Raw genomic sequence first — 17,558 nt, 5'->3', positions numbered from 1 at the left:
TGTGACGTCACAAGGTCGAACGGCTTGATTTGAGAGAGGGGAAAACATATACATGGATTTCTCGGCGACGTCATCACTGCTTGCACACGCAACCAGGAGGCAGAAAGACCCGCGGTCTTGTACTGGAGTAAAGGTTTTAGGCTAATAGCATAGTGGTGGTGTTGTCCAAAGTCAAAATACCAAGGAGTTGTTGCGTAATTTATTTACATGCAGGCCTATCTGTTGTTTTTCTGCTCATTTAAATTATACATGTTGCAAGTAATTCCAAATCTAGGCAAATGGAAGAGTGGGACAGAAGGAGGAAGTTGTATGTTACTATATTCTTTCTATTCATAATTTGACGAGCTGCACATGACCACATAGCACGTAGTTGTATGCATCAAGGGATTTGTACGCTCTAATCATTTCTCTTGTATACACACACTTGCCTGAATAAGATAATTATGGCTATATATCAGGCCATACAATTGCTGGCCACTTCTTGTAATCCAAAGATCGCCATGTATTGTGTAGGGATCCGGCAAGATCTCACCATTGCTGAGAGTAAGGTTTATTTATTCTTTTTGTGGCGTAGTTTTTCACCTATATTTAACAGCGCTTCGTCAGAAGTAAATACAACAGCCGTTTTTTAAATCCTATCCAATGGTTGAAAGGAAAGGAGTAACACGGTCACTAGTAGGTTGTGACGGCTGTCAATCAAAATGTGGAGCGGTGTATTCGTTTCATGTGTTTCCTCTCAGAAAACAAATAGATAATTTGGTAAATTTAAATTTAACAGAATTTATTAACTTGTTGCCTGCTGTGGTTGTTTTAATTCACATCCTTTCTAAAAAATATGAACGTTTTTGGTTTAATAGATTCTTAATATATAAGACTGTCAATGATCTAATTTCATGTTTTATATTTTATTTGTTCATTGTTTATTTTGTTGGGTTTTAGTTGGAGTTGGTCAGAACTGTTTAAAAAAAAAGAATAATAAAAAAAAAAAAAAATATATATATATATATATATATATATATATATATATATATATATATATATATGCGCATGATGCCTGCTGCCTTTGGGCTCAGTGATGTTGAATTTAAATGACATGTAATGATGTAAAATAAAGACATGTTATGTTACATAGTGATGTAATGGTGTTTTCTGGAAGGAAATGAACTAAAGAACAAATAATTTTCATCAGCTGAAAGGCAGAATACAAATGTTTTTATTAATTTAGATAAATATTATATAACAGTTTCAGGTTATGTTTCGGTGTTGGTTACATGTCCCACATTGTCCCACCCAAACTTATAATCGTCCCACATTTGGTTTGTTTGATGGTGGTCACCCTAATTACATTACTAACTTAGTCTAACATGATAATTCATACATACATCACAGTATGTCCGGATTTTGATTCGTAAACAGTTGGACCTTTTACATCTAATGTTATATTAATATGAAACACAAACAAACAGATCCAACTCTGAAATTGCAGTTTATTATTGAGTCAACAAGAAATTACAAACAATGCGAAATCTACGTTAATTACAATGTTCTTTTACAGAACTCGGCATAACAGCTGGCGGTTTTCTGCCTCCTGGATGCGCGCGCATCGGGTATTGTTTGTATACAAGAAACCCGTGTATAAAGAGATAAAAAAAAAAAACACTGGATGGATTTTTATCATTTTATGATGGTTGTGTACAGGCACTGCCAACACACATTTCAGTACAACCAACTTGTAAAAGTGCATGTTTCATTACATGACCCCTTTAAATAAAAAATGGCTTCAATAATTGAATTCAATCTTGTCGGGATCAAAATGTAATTCACACACATTTCAGCAGAATAAAGTAAAAAAAAGAAAAGAAAAAGACATCAATACAGAATTAATTCACTTTCATGCAGTATAGGCAATGAGACAAGATTAAACACTCATCTACAGTGATTTGAACAGTGTTACTCAAAGGCGACTTCATAGTGGTGTTTTGGTAGGAGTAATTACAGCTGTAGATACCCTGATGTGAGACGCCTACATTAACAAGGCTGAAAGTCGCACTAGATACATGTTTCTCAGAGGACACAGATGATCCATTTCTGAAGAGGTGGAATTCAGCATTAGCATTGCATCTTGATTTAGGTGTTGTGCATCTGAACTGAATGTTTTCTCCAGGAGAAACAACTGCATGTGTGGAGATCAGGGAAAGAGTGGGCTTCTCCAGGTCACCTGCAAAAGAAATATACATCCATTTAAAATTACTTGGCACTGCCACCACACATTTCAGTACAATCAACTTGTAAAAGTGCATGTACCATTATATGACCCCTTTAAGATGTGATGAAATACATGAAGCTTAATGTGATTTCTATTGCTCATTTCTCCCATAAAAAAAGATTTGACTTACCTCCTGAACAAACAACACCAGCATCTTCCCCATGATTACAGTTGTTAACTCCTAGTCCTCCGTGTGAACATTGTATGAGTTTTCCTTCACCTCCCGAACATCCAACATCATCCAGCCAGATCAATCCTTGGCCTTGACCAAAAGCGGCATTTTGAGGAGCGCTGATGGCTGAGCCACACTGTAACTGTCTGCACACCACAGCAGCATCATTCATGTCCCAGTCATCATCACACACGGTTCCCCACTGGCCATTATACTGCATCTCCACTCTTCCACAGCATGAATCAGACCCGCTGACCAATCTTATGTCTTAAAAATGTAAGAACAATGTGATTAAAAACTATGTTGTAAGTATTTGTATACTGTGTGTGTTTCACATTGTTTTGAGCCAAGCACCAAACGTGCGTAGCCTCTTTGCTTTCTCTCATTTTTTTAGACAATTATTATTTGGGGCCAAACACTATAAGCTTATGTTGGTTTTAATCACTTTAGTACTTTTTTCATCACAAGCAAAACCGCAAATATACAATGCCATTTTAGATCTGTGTAAAACACTTTTACCCAGTAAGCAGACGACACCTGCATCTTCGTGATGACCGCAGTTATGTTCTCCAATAGGACGGTGTGAGCACTGTGTGAGGGATGATTCACTTCCTGAACATTCCACATCATCCAACCAGATCTGATCACTTCCCTGGCCAAAATAAGCGTCGGAGTGTGCACTAACAGCTCCTCCACATCCCAACTGTCTGCACACCACAGCAGCATCTTCAATGTCCCAGGAATCATCGCACACTGTTCCCCACCGGCCATCATGAAGGATCTCAACTCTCCCAGAGCAGTCATTAGTACCATTCACAAGCCTGATACTAAATCCACCTAAAAAATAAAACAACTATATTATGAATCAAGTCACATCTTACAACATGCTAGACTTGCAAACTAGCAAAAACCGTCAGTCATCCAATGTAACTCTGAGTTTTAAAAGAGTGACTAACAGTTTGTTACTTACCAGTTCTAGAAGTTAGAGCACTGGCTGTTGAGATGAAAAACAGTGATATTTAAAAACACTGTACTTACAATCAAATATTATAATTTACTTTAGTGTCACCATCACTAAGTTTCCGACAATAACAGTCTTTGAAAGACTTCGAAATTTCAAATTAAAATTTACAAGAGCATGATTATAAACACAACAAGACTGTGAAAGTAAACTAATGACATTAAAGGTATAGTGGAGGATTTTCCCGAATTTTAGAAAAGAACCGCCCTCTCCACTTTTTGAAAAAATGCACATGCGCAACACTCTACCTGCTCCAGAGAGGGAACGCCTATTAAACGTGTGCACGAGAGAGCATGCACGAGCCTAGTTCTCCTCGTGCACGCTCTGTTTACAAGTTGCTGTTGGCATGGCTCATGCAAGCCTACTATCAAAGTAGATTGTTTGGAAGGGCATCCAAATTTGGCTAGTCACGTTTGGTGGCACAATTATGTTGCAAATTATAAACTAACTCAAAAATATTCATGCAAGACAAAATGTCAAATGCCCCTCCGTGTTTTATTTACTTATTATATTGATCGATTGAGTGAGGATTCAAGACATGATCTGCAATGGAGAAGTAGCTTGTTGCATTTGTGTAATAAATATTATGGTGAACACATTGGAATTATCAAAAATGAACACACAAGGTTTTAGAATATTTCAGCGTGATACCTTTTACCATTTGGTCATAAGGCTACTTTAAACAAATTGAGATGTTTACCGTGTCTGTGCAGTGTGTGACTTGTGCCAGGGCTAGCATCGCTAATCATAGCTTACATTCACTTTTACTAGCAGTGATTTTAAATGGATTTCTCCAAATAGCATGCCAAACTTTACCTGTCGAGTAGAAACTTCACGACTGAGGCATCAGTGGGAAGCCCAAGCTGTGCTTTTAGCGCACGCCAGTGTGTGAAATATTCTCCCAAAAACACTCTGGTCTTGTTTCTTTCTTCAGAGGCCTTTTTCTTCTTGTCATACAATTCGTAGACACTTTTTCTCTTGCGACCCTCAATGAATTTGGAAAAACCCGCTTCAATGAATGTCTGAAACCATAGCTCACCACACATATACACCTAAAAGTGCGCATGCGCAGAAAGCGAAAACTACCTAGGGACGAGCACGTACGACGGCCTTGCGTAAACATATCACCAGAATGATTGACAATTAGGAGGACCAATAGTCTTGATGATCCACCCGGAAAAAGAAAATCCTCCGCTATACCTTTAAGTTTTTCTGCTTGTCTGATGACGCTTAGTGTCCCAAACAACCTATGTAGTCCCATTTAGCCACTTGTTAGCAACTGATTTTTCCAAGAAAAGACAAAAATCACAAGAGGGTATTACTGATGAATTTATGTCATACAGTACAACGTGAAAATATTTTGTGATTGTTTTAACCACAGGCCTTATTTCAGGCATATATTTAGGCTAAAACTCAATTTCCGAAATTTGGCCTACAAATATACATCATCCTTGCCATAGATATGTATACGTAGATGCCATATTCGACTGCTCCAGATATGTCGATGCATCCACCATCTTGGAGCTGTCAAGATTTAATTTAATTTGCTGTAGTCATCTCACAGTAAAATCCAATGAGTTTTCTCCAAGTATTGCGCAGCCTCTGGTTGTAAAACCACAGAGATTTAAATTCCTGAAGAAATGGGATAACATTTCACAGGTGAGAATGTGTTTACAGTATATGTGTATTAACTCAATATTACAGGTTTTTAAACTTTTTTAATGTTGTATTAGCAAACACCTTCGTCTTATAAAGCATTAATGATAAACTAAATCCATATGGAAATCATCTGCTAAAGTATATTGCAGACACGTCGTGTAGGCTATAACGTTTGCAGACAGTCAACCTTCCCTCGAGTGTTTACGGACTGGTTTTTACTGTTCTGATGACGCATCTATGAATATATACTTTGATCCTATACTCAATATTGTAACACCAGAAAAGGTAATGTGTGATGTCAGACTTAACAAGTCTGATTGGTTTGAGCTGTTCGGATCCATTTCACATTTCCAGGGTTCTCAGAAGCGGAAGTCGTCAGTTGGGTAAACTTCTAGCGGTGAATGGGAGATGACAGCAAATTGTTACTGCGTAATTTTTGAATTTGCGTTTGCTCTAAAAGCAAAAGCAAAAAAAAATCTGCGATAACATTCCCACGACTCTCAAAAAGAGTGAAAAATATAGAGATTGATTACAGCAGTCAGAAGAGAGAGAGAGAGAGATGTCTCATTTGCCGTCACTCCCTCTGTTGTTGTATTAGAAACACCCTCTCAGCAGCATTAATTGATTTTTCGTCATTAAGGGTTTACACAATTGATGTACTTAAAAATAGAAATGTTTTTCCTTTCCGTTTTTTGACGTTTAGCATACAGATGACAATTCGTGGTAACGATTGAACAAGGACAAAAACGATTCCTGGATCCACGAAAATGGCCAAAAACAAAACAACAACAACAAAAACAACAACAACAAAGCAAACTAACACTGAATGCCAGGCCAGTGGATGGCGAGATTGGCAATGTTAGAATAAGGCGTATGTAAATAATTAGGCTATGTCTCTGCTGGTCATAGTGGTGCAGTAAATCTACACTTTGCTGGAAAAGCATTAATAAACTCTAATTGAGCAGCAAAAACAGTCCTGTAGTCTGAATTTTTAGTTTTGTCCATTGAGTGCATGCCTATAAACTGAACATGTACATATGCGCATGATGTCACCGTTTTCACAAATTCACATTTTTATTTACACTGATTCAATATGGTAACCTATTGTTTTCAAAAACTTGCACTTTACAACCTGTTTTCAAAAGTTAGCATTTTCCTATAGGGGAGACCGGGGACAGTTGCATCAGGGGATGGTTGCAACATGTCATTTTTCTCCAATCAGAAACAAGCTATAGTGATCATAGACTGATAGTGATGATGACACTCACACTGCACATGCACAGTTAGACCCTCCCCCCACCAAGAAGACAGTAGACATATGGTTTGTGTTGCAACTGTCCCCTGGGTTGGGGTCAGTTGCAACATCTGACTTCTTCCATTCAAATAAATACTGTGAAACGATATGTTATATGTAATCATCTTTAAATGGTATGGGTAATAAGCAGACAGATGCAAGTTTAATATATACAAATTTGGTTAGTCTAGTCCAAATAGTCTCTGAGTAATTGAGAGAAATGCAAAAAGTGTTGCAACTGTCCCCATGCACTGTGAAAACCAGGGAGCATCGATGCTCAGTGCTCACTATGTTCTCTTAACGGAAGTTCTGAAGCACAAAATGTGAGTCAACTCACACGCGCTGTTTTTTTTTTTTTTTTTTTTTTTTTTTACAATACAAACATTTTATTATATTTCAGCATAAAACATGGCTAGACAGGTACAATCTAGCAAACATTTATAGCCTAATTTATCTACGGCTGAAACGTTGCACGGATGTAACAGGAAAAATATTTAGGCGTATCATGTATTTAAACATTAAAAATTATGTCATATTTCTGTTAGTAACCCTTTATTTTAGTTTATTGAACAGGTCATTTTCATGAAGCATTTAAAAGTTAGATAGAGCAGTTAAGTTGTTGGTGAATGTCTTTTCAAAATCAATCATGTCAACGCAAACATAATGATAATCAATGTTTTCAGTTTAAGGTAACTCTCTGGTATTAGCCACGAGTTTCAGATCAGTTAAAAAATAAGTGAAAAGCTCAGAGAGATGACGGAGCAACTATAAAAGATGTAACCTATTATTGCTAGACTTTTACAGTTCATAATCTTTCAGTAGACTGTTTTATTATGGATGAAACATTGTGACATAGTAGCCTACTAGCCTATACAATTATCATTTTAATCTGTAATAAATTAGAAATTGTATTTACCCAATATCAAAATGAGAAGACAAGGTCTTGGCATTGCAGTCCTTGCGTTGTTTCAAAGTGCCTATGAAGATAAGAGGGTACTTCCTGCTCACGAGAAGAGCTGATGGTGCTTTGAGAACTGAAACTAGAACCTAACACACACTGAGTTAAGTGTAACTGTGTATAACATCAATGACTGTGTGTGTATCAGTGATGCGCGGGTTGATCTGAAATGAGCGGGTGCCTGCGGTCACCCGCGGTTACCCGCGGTTACCCGCGGTTACGAGTCATCCAAAAATATTTTTAATGATATTCGGGTCGCGGTCGGTCGGGTCGTTTGAAATAAAGATGCCAATTAAACCTTTGTAATTGATATAGTTTTCTATGAATACGTTTTAAATTTAATTTACACTTTATTGGCTGAATAACTGGCGCGAAGATGACGCACGAGCTCAGTCTGCAGGTAGAGATGGAGGCGGCAAGAGAAAAGATGAAGACTAGGGAGTGGAAGCTCCGCAAATACACAAATAGAAAGAGCAAAGTGTGGGAGACATTTGCCGACATAATGAAAGATAATGACCAAAGTGCTGGCTTTGTCATGTGTAGGCTACTTCTTGCGATGCTATTTACACATTTAATAACCACAAAACTGGCACGACCAACCAGGCACGGCGCCAGGATTCCAGTTTTGGATAAGCCAGAGCAATTGTGGGTGGGCCTTAAATTAAAAACGTTAAATAAAAATAAAACAAAAAAACGTTATCCAATCACTGCTTAGTAAAAAATATTGACTAATACAGCCTATTGTTATATTATCTGTGCGTATACATAGATTTTAATAGCTTGATGCTCTTTAAATATTGTGTTGCATTGTAAAAGTAAATCCGCGATCGCTCTCCATGGTTCTGACCAAAGAAGAGCGCTTTGGAATCTCCATTATGCATATACCTGGGCTGCATTTTCCGATAACATTGTCTCTTAGCGCGCTGCGATAACTTAACTAAAGGTATACTACCACTAAAGGTATATCATTGCTAGGCGTCTTCAGGGCTATCATCCACTCGCGAGGCAGAGGCGCTGAGAGGCATAGTATGGGATCAAATTCCCGCCAAATATATAGCGGTCGCGTATAAAAAAATAATAAGCGTAAATCAAAAATTTAAAAACACATGTAAAAATATATTGCACAAACTGAAAAAAAGAATGCAAAATGATCAGAATAGCAAACAACGTGGTCACGGATCAAAATATAATAAGCGTGAATAAAGAAATAACAAGCATGAATAAAAACTTTAAACACATTAAAAGTTATTTTGCACAAAACTTAAACTTATGGTCATGCTTTGTTAAAAAGTATGGTTTTATTACTGTGTACTTTGTGCTTTCTTGCATTTTCTGCTCATATTTTACTCTTTTGTACACTTGTGATGTTTTTCTCTTCGCTCTTCTTTCTATGTTCTGCGCTTGCTCTTCCAAATGTTGCAGTTCGAGTTTCATGTAAATTAGGGCGGGCTTAAGCGTCACCATTGGTCCACTAGTTCTAGATTGACAGATACTCCTCTAGCCAATCAATCGAAGAGGGGAGTTGACGTCACACCAATGCGACTCGTGGCTACTGATGCTTACTTGTTATACAGGGGAAGACGACCATCAACAGGACACCTTTAAACTGCATGTGTGCCTGCAACTCAAACTGTTGCCGGTATACGTATACCTGGCAATATGGTATAGTTAAATTCGTCATCCTAACAACGACCTGTTACAGTTATGCCTGTCTGATGATCCATCATTCACCTCTAATGCACTGGACCTGGCACCGCGAACGTCGATCTTCTCCAAGCAGCCACCACCACCTACTGGCCGTTTTACTTTCATATTTAAAATCATATTTAATCAATAACAAGGATGTGTAATGTCGGTCCTGACTCCTGGGTGCAGAGTTTAGCTCCTTCAACCCTAATCAAACACACCTGAACCAGCTAATCATCGTCTTTAGGATATTTAAGACAGGTGAGGTTTTTAATCGGAGTTGACGCTAAACTCTGCAGGACAGCGGCACTCTAGAAACAGCGTTACCTATCGCTGATGGAGATGTTACTGTATTCAAATTTTAAGCTATATTTAAAACATTAATTCTAAAGTAATATGCAATTATGTAGCTATGTAAGTAAACACAGTAAGTTTGTAATAAACCACTGTATTAAATTCAACTGGTTTCTCTATATCTTCTCTGTAACACAATCATTTTCAATAATCTTGTCAAATTTGGCGAGGTTAATAAAAAAAAGGTAGGCAATGCGTAGCGGCGAAAGGTCAAAGTCCTAAAGTCTTCAGACAATGGCCGTTTTTAACTTAGTTTTTGCGACGAATTGTAGTGTTTCATAATTGCAGGATGTTTCGCTAACAGCAGCCTTAACATATTGGCATCATGAGCCAAGTAATATTGTTTAACACCAATTACCTGTGTGCACATTAACATTCTCATGTATCTAAAAAAAAATGAATTTAATTATTTATGTCCAGAGTTCAGATAGCTTTACTGCTTGAAAGTCTTTGTAAAGTTAAATTGAACTGCCGTCTTCCCTTGTAAGTGTAGCACTCCTGAAAAAGAGTATAATGATTAAGGAAAAATGAAACAAAAGAGAGTGCAGCAGTGCTTCTTTGTTGTTATATTTACTCAGAATGAAGTGCTTCACGGGCGCGCACCACCCACTGAAGTGTGCGGTGACGTAATCACGCTGGTATGCCAAGCGAAAATAATTAATTTAATAAATGCACATATCAAAGCACAAATAAGAAATTGAACAGTATATAAAAGTATTAGAAAATAACATTTTAGTATATTATAATGGGATTGAAGAAATTGTACAAACATAAACAGCTTGTACCACGAGTTGCATTAGTGTGACGTCAACTCCCCTCTTCGATTGATTGGCTAGAGGAGTATCTGTCAATCTAGAACTAGTGGACCAATGGTGACGCTTAAGCCCGCCCTAATTTACATGAAACTCGAACTGCAACATTTGGAAGAGCAAGCGCAGAACATAGAAAGAAGAGCGAAGAGAAAAACATCACAAGCGTACAAAAGAGTAAAATATGAGCAGAAAATGCAAGAAAGCACAAAGTACACAGTAATAAAACCATACTTTTTAACAAAGCATGACCATAAGTTTAAGTTTTGTGCAAAATAACTTTTAATGTGTTTAAAGTTTTTATTCATGCTTGTTATTTCTTTATTCACGCTTATTATATTTTGATCCGTGACCACGTTGTTTGCTATTCTGATCATTTTGCATTATTTTTTTCAGTTTGTGCAATATATTTTTACATGTGTTTTTAAATTTTTGATTCACGCTTATTATTTTTTTATACGTGACCGCTATATATTTGGCGGGAATTTGATCCCATAGCAGAGGCGCTGGCGCCCTCCAAGCAACGGCGCTGTTTTTGGTAAAACATGATTTTGACGACTTCATTAAGTTTTGTTTTATAGAAAACTCTTTTTAAAAGATTTTCGTTTTGTATAAATTGTATCTTAATTTTGATCAATGTTTTATCAATCAATTGCCCGTATTTATTAAATAAGAAGCAAATAGCAGACAAAATAAGGCGCCGGTACGCGATCACTGCATGTGAACTGGAGGGCGCTGAAACTCAACTTGTGCCTCACAGATTTGATAAATATAGGCTATATATTACAGAAAGCTTGAAATGTCTACTTTTAAACGAAAATATTCAAACCAAAATAAATAGGCTATACTTTCTGATTATGTAGGCTAATCCATATGTGCATCTCTCTCTGGCGTTCATGGCGAGTCCGCAATCTCCGCATTGTCAACTTCATCTTTGCAGCGACACAGAAAACACCAGTTTATTACTAAACAATTAAATGTCTCCTTGCTAATTTAGACACATTCATAATCATTAGGCTACTTTAACCGGTTCTTTGTGGCAAGCTTTAAGCGTGCGGTCATTACGCTTATTCCTGTAGGCTAGCCTTTAAGTAATTAATTTAATATAAAGGGGCGATTTGTCCACGAATGGCTTAAATGAACAACTAGTCGACAAGGGAAAAAAACAGTCGGAGGCAGCCCTTATTCATATTTTCGAACCAGCAGGCCATCTGGGTAGGGCGAGCGACCATGAGCGGAGCGGAATATTCAGAAATGCGCTCTCCGCTCACGAGCTCTGATCGGAACAAACCCGAACCTTGCGCAGAAACATCAAAATAGACATAGCCAGCTTTTTAAAATTGTTTTTAAAACTAAACATTTAAACTATTTTAGTACAAATTATGAGCTTATATTGACGATTTTTTATAATTCTTGACAAAATTAGAATATTAAGTTATAGGCTATAAGACGCTACGATGAGCATTATAGCTAGGCCTACTTTAAAAAGGAAGCGGGTCGGGTACAATATTTTCTTTTTCGTTTTTTTTTGCGGTCCGAGTTGCGGGCGGGTTAGTTGAAAACGTCGGTCAGTGCGGTTTGTTTATACATTGACCCGCGCATCACTGGTGTGTATGTAGGAACTGATCTGTTCAACTCTCTATGCCTTTGATTGGCTAGAAGGGCTCTCCTTCGATTGGTTATTTGATTTGGCCGTGAAACGTCATCTCACGTTCATGGCAGGCTGTCGGCTAGTTTATTCTGGTCATCTTTACCGCCAACAGAAGTGAATTATGTAAGTAAACAGTGTAAAGTGCGTGCCATCACATTTATATTCCAAGTTCACATTTTCATAGCATGTTTAGGTCGTTTTTAGATTAGTCCTAGCAGTTTGTGGTTACCCTCATAGTGTTTGCCTTAGATACACCATCTCTCTTTCTCTCATACACACGCCTTTGCACCACCCACCACCACCAATACCACCTCTCTCTCACTATCTCTCAGGGGCGATTCTAGGATTTTCATTTTAGGGGGGCTCAGCCCCCAATGAGGGTATGATGTAAAAAAAATTAATAATAATTTGTTTATGGTCTAATGCTCATTATTAACTAGTCTCATTCATTCATCCAGTAACATGCATATGGCAGGGTTTTAAAATCGCTGAGGTCCCGAATGTGAGGTATTTAGGGGGGTTCGGGGGCATGCTCCCCCGAGAAAATTTTGATTTCTCTGATCTACATATGTGCATTTTAAGATGTTTTGAAGGCCAAAAAAATTGGATGACAATAGCTTTAAAACCATGTGCGGGTAGCTGTTTATTTTTCTCTCCTCATCAGCATCACACTCTTTTTCTCTTTGTTTTTATCTTTTCCTCTCCTAAAGCTGAGCTTTGACTGATATAGGCTTTTAATTTTTGTCTGTCAGTGAAGAAAGTAAACATAGGGTCAACTGATAGGTTGATTTATGAATCATTTTCTCAGACAAAGCTACCAGGAAAGCTAGGTAACTAAGTCCATCTACAATGAAATATAAATTATTTTATTTTTTAAGCTTTTTAGCCTTTATAAATCAACAATACGGTTGGTTATTCATCAAGTCACCCCGTGAAAATCTATTTAATTTCAAATCATTTAACTAACCAGCTAAACATGTATTAATGTAACTGTCTATTGGCAATATGATTAATCTGTTCTATATTCTGTTCTAAATAGCAACATGAATTATCAATTTTCCACTTCTATAAATAAAGTACTTAAAAGAAAATCACAAATCCCTTTACTCTACTCTTACTCTAATATATGTATCATGGTACAATTCTCCTGATTCATTATTACTTAATACAAAACTATATTTATTAATACAAAACAAAATAACTCCACATGATGTTTCTCTCTCTGGGCCATCTAGTGCTTTCAGACAATGATGTGTGTCTTTAATCATTTCTGTGCATGGCAGCATAATGTAATGCCGAAATACAAAATAATATGTTTTAAAGTTTAAAAAGTAAATTAAAATAAATCATGATCGTTTTCTAAAGTATGTTTTCATGGGTGTTAATCGCTTCATTTTTGTAGGAATAAAAAACAACTATCACACTGATAAGGGCTGAAGGTGTAGCCTACGCAGCGAAACGTATGGTATTGGATGAGAAACCGTCCCGTGTTGCTCCCAATGCTCCAGTAACATTACATTATGTAAACCAGGGCTGGACTGGGACAGAAAATCGGCCCTGGCATTTTGGCCCAGACTGGCCCACTACATATGATCATAAACACCACCCATCTTTGCACGCCTTTGAATATGTTTTTGTTTAACTCCTGTTCATTAAAACCGCTAATGCCATGTAATGAGTGAGTATAAACGAGTGAGAGTTAACAGATGAAATAAATACAAAATTGTAATTTATTAATACAGTCGAACTATACTCCACAGTGATGAATCAAAAAAACAAGCTATAAGCTGCACTGACAGTGTTTCTCAAAGGAATTTTGGTAAAACTGTGGTGGGTGGACCTCTAGGGGGGTTTGGGGGCATGGTCCCCCTAAGAAATTTTTTTGCATTTTAATGTTAAATTCATCAATCTGGTGCAGTTTGAGGGTTCAAAATTAAAAGCTCCAACCCATATTCAGTGTGCAAGTATAACAAAGAAAACAAATCAAACCTCTTTTAATAACAGTGTCTGTCTATATTACACTACTACATAATAATAGTTATAATATTAATCTCATGATAGTAGCCTATATATTGTAAAAAATAATGCACCGAAAAATAAAGAAAACTTTCATAATTAGTTTTGTACTAATTTCTAAACTTGAAAGAGATAAGCACATGATCTTTTATTTTGACGGAAACTGCATCGAGCTTTTATTTTGGCGGAAAACATGGATACAAACGCGTCTCATTAAACTTCTAGTAAATTGCTGTAATTGTCAACTATGCAGATGTGGAAATAATCTGTAACTGGGTTATGGGTTCCTACACTCATAGCCAAAGTGTTTTGAAAGTAGTTCTGCTTACCGCGGACTCTACGTTACACTTTCTCATCTCTCTCTCCTGATCCTCCTCACTATCCTCATCATCAGCCACTGGAGCTGATGAAGGTCCTGCTGCTGCAGAAAACATATATATCTTGACACATTTTACAGCGTCTGCTTGAAGGGCCTGTATCTATTTTTCACGCTATTTCTCTGCACATTCCTTGCGTTTCCTCTCCATCTCTCAGACTATTTTGACAGATACACACTTGACACTGCACGCTCGCTCAGAGCCCAGAGGGGGAGGTGTTTAATGATGTGATTGGGCCAGCCCAGTGTCAATCAAGATAACAACCAATGGGCCGCTGATCTACGCGTTTCATGGGCCGGTCTGTCAGTGGAAAAAAAAAACTAACGCTTACCTTTTTTTTGACCAATGCATTACACCGGCACTAACCCAGCGCTGTCAATTTAACAAAACAAAACGAATGGGCCGCCGATGTACGAGTTTTATGGGCCGTCAAAAAAAAAAAAAAAAAAAAAAAAGTATGAGATGTATCGGCCCAAAAGCACGTCGGCCCACCGGGCATTTGCCCGGTATGCCAGATTACCAGTCCAGCCCTGATGTAAACTGCAATGCATTTATGACAAAGAACTGCACCGATGCAGATGTAATATCATAGCAATCTATCAATAAATGCACTCACGACACACCTCGTACTCTCTGATGTTCGCTCTGCTCGGCGCCCCTGCAGATTGAAAATGCGCTAAATCCAAGCAGACTCAGATAAGGGGAGGAGCCGGAACTTGAAGCAGTTTGCCGCCGTTTCAAATGAGTTTTTTTAAAGGGGACTGAAGCGATCAAAAATGTATTAATCAAATATTTTTTAGGGGGGCTGGGCAGAAGTTTAGGGGGGCTGAAGCCCCCCTAAAAAGGGCCTAGTGACGCCCCTGCTATCTCTCATCACAAAACTCGCTCAAACATCTAGGACTAATCTAAACACGATCTAAACAGGCTATGAAAATGTGAACTTGGAATATAAATCTGACCGCACGCACTTATCACACTGTTGGATTGACTTCGTTTACTTCTGTTGACGGTAAAGAAGATCAGTACAGCACTGCGGTCAAGCCAGTCTAGCGCGCGAGCCGACAGCATCACCACCACTACCATCTCTCCAGTGGTGGCTGGTGAAAAATATCTTAGGTGGGGCTGTGTCATATTCAGTCGGTTTCAATAGTCTGGTACCATGGGAGTCTTTTAGCGTAGTGGCTCCGAGGTTGTAGAATGCTCTTCCTCAAGACATCCATCAAACATCCACCCTTCTCTCCTCCAAAACAAATTCATTATCTGAATATTACTCTTCAGCTCGCAGTCTGTAAATTATACATTGTTATTGATATGCTATTTGTTTGAATCCCTCTTTGTTTGTGTCTTTAACCTAACTTTGTGAGTGACCTCTGAATATTAGGCCTACTTTCTGCCCTTGGTATTGTGCTTTGATGTTGGTGTTTATTTTGTTCTATTCCTTAACCCAGTCCCAGTGGTTCTCAAACTTTTTAGAGTTGTACCCCATGAGGCTTTTAACATCCTTCTGCGTACCCACACTCTTCAGTCACACCTTTTTAAGTAAGGCACAATATTTGCCCCCTTAAATCGATTTTCCAGTGCATTTTTACCTTTACAAATACCTTTATAAAATAAATAATGCTTTAAATAATAAATGTTCATAATAAATGTTCAATAGAGAAACATGCAATGATGGTAAAAACAAAGTGATGCTTTTACGCATCTTTAAATTTTTTTCTTCATCGGAATGGGATCACTTGGTAACTTTTGTTGTATTAGCTATGTGAACACACAAAAAAATCATGGACATGATTCGGATATGTTAAAGGGTCGAAACTGCTGATAAAAGACAAAATATATATATAATTTTTATTATGATTTTTTGTATATCTTTCGTATTTGTCATGGAATAACTCAGGAAGGAAATAAGGCAGGAGGAAAATTCTTTTTTAGTGAAGTCCCCCTACATGTTAGCTGCATCTGAAAAAAAAAAAAATTTTTTTTTGGATAAAGGAATCAAAAGTTACAGCATTTGGAGAAGAGACAGCCTTTTTGTACATTTGACACCCCCTCATTGGCAATTTTTTTCTCCATGAAGAATATCTTGTCATAAAAGCAATAGATTATGTTAATTTTGGGCTCATTTTAATTGTAATAATTTGCTGTAAAAAATGAAGTGCCATTTTCAATGATCTGTGAATGTTTCATGAGCTGTATGATGTTTTTGACACATTGCAGTAGGCTATTATTTTATAGATTATGAAAAAATAACTAGCAAATAACTCAGCAATACTTAAGATTTTTTCAAAGTGGATACATTCACTGTAAAGTTCAGACTCTAAGCTTTCAAATGACATCAACTTTGTGTTAATCAAGGCAAAATTTTTGAAAAATATGGTAATGAATATTTTCGCAGCTAGGTGGCGCCTGCTGGCGGTACACTCGGTTTTAGAGGGATTACTCAGCACTCGTTAGGAGGTAATAAATGAGCTGAGATCCTCCTAAGCTTTAAAATGATATATATTTTGTGTTGATCCATTCAGTGGTTGCTTAGTAAATAGATTTTTTTCTTTCCGAATGGGAATCAAAAAAATAAAATAAAACAAATAAATAAACAAGTAATAAGAACTCAGTGAGTGTTTTACCGCAATTTTCTGACGTCATGGGATCACAACACTAAGAGATAGTAAATCTTTTTTTTTTGTGCGTTCCCGAGATTAGACCTTCCTTAACATAATGCCGAAAACCCGAAGTCTCTAGGTGGTCTGGTTGAAGAGTAGATAGAAGTGCAAGATTGTTGCGCAAAGACAGAACAGAAATCATGAGTTAACAATCGCAATTTTGTCCGGTGGAAAATTGCGCTAAAAAGCTATAGGCAGCCGCGGTTACAGGACATTACACACATTTATATATTTTTAAAGGCACTAGATGGCGCTCTTCTCGTCTTTTTTTAGGCCTGCACTCTATTTTGATGTGAAATGTTGCATTTATTGAAAAATAAATAAAAATAAAATAAAAATATATATATATTAATTCTAATGGAAAAAAATAGCTCATAAAAATTATATAATTAATGCAAAGTATCATAAAAATCTTTAAAAATTCTAAATAATAATAAAAAAATATTATTGAACAAAAATATATTTCATTGGTTTTCCAAGTTAAAGTTAAATTTTAAGGCTTCGGTCTTTTTTGACCGGAAGGAAGCTAAGTGTAACCCATTTACGAAGAAGCCCAGAGGGTTAATTAATATCAATCATTCAGTACGAATGTGTAATTACATTTTAACAAGGCCCACTTAAAGTAAAGCATTACC

General features: G+C 37.1%; 1 protein-coding gene across 1 annotated transcript; it reads right to left on the bottom strand.

Annotated features, from left to right (window-relative positions):
- Positions 1 to 1,468: 1,468 nt before the first annotated feature.
- Positions 1,469 to 14,980, bottom strand: LOC308689135 (scavenger receptor cysteine-rich domain-containing protein DMBT1-like). The gene is made up of 5 exons (XM_081362701.1): positions 14,887 to 14,980; positions 3,409 to 3,432; positions 2,958 to 3,275; positions 2,397 to 2,705; positions 1,469 to 2,218 (listed from the first exon to the last, which is right to left on the bottom strand). The coding sequence occupies exons 4-5, from the start codon at positions 2,656 to 2,658 to the stop codon at positions 1,881 to 1,883; spliced, it is 600 nt and encodes a 199-aa protein (XP_081218827.1). The 5' UTR covers positions 2,659 to 2,705; positions 2,958 to 3,275; positions 3,409 to 3,432; positions 14,887 to 14,980; the 3' UTR covers positions 1,469 to 1,880.
- Between the last annotated feature and the right edge of the window lie 2,578 nt (positions 14,981 to 17,558).

This window comes from Scardinius erythrophthalmus (assembly GCF_964197995.2).
Source record: "Scardinius erythrophthalmus genome assembly, chromosome: 1".
Lineage (NCBI taxonomy): Eukaryota > Metazoa > Chordata > Actinopteri > Cypriniformes > Leuciscidae > Scardinius > Scardinius erythrophthalmus.
This window is presented reverse-complemented; position numbering and strand designations above follow the sequence as displayed.

What these genes read in the sequence shown, in the direction of transcription:
- LOC308689135 (XM_081362701.1), bottom strand. Translation starts at nt 2,658, where the DNA reads ATGCAGTATAATGGCCAGTGGGGAACCGTGTGTGATGATGACTGGGAC. An exon ending in TGGTGTTGTTTGTTCAGGAG is followed by an intron (nt 2,219 to 2,396) that starts GTAAGTCAAATC and finishes TTTCTTTTGCAG; the next exon opens with GTGACCTGGAGAAGCCCACT.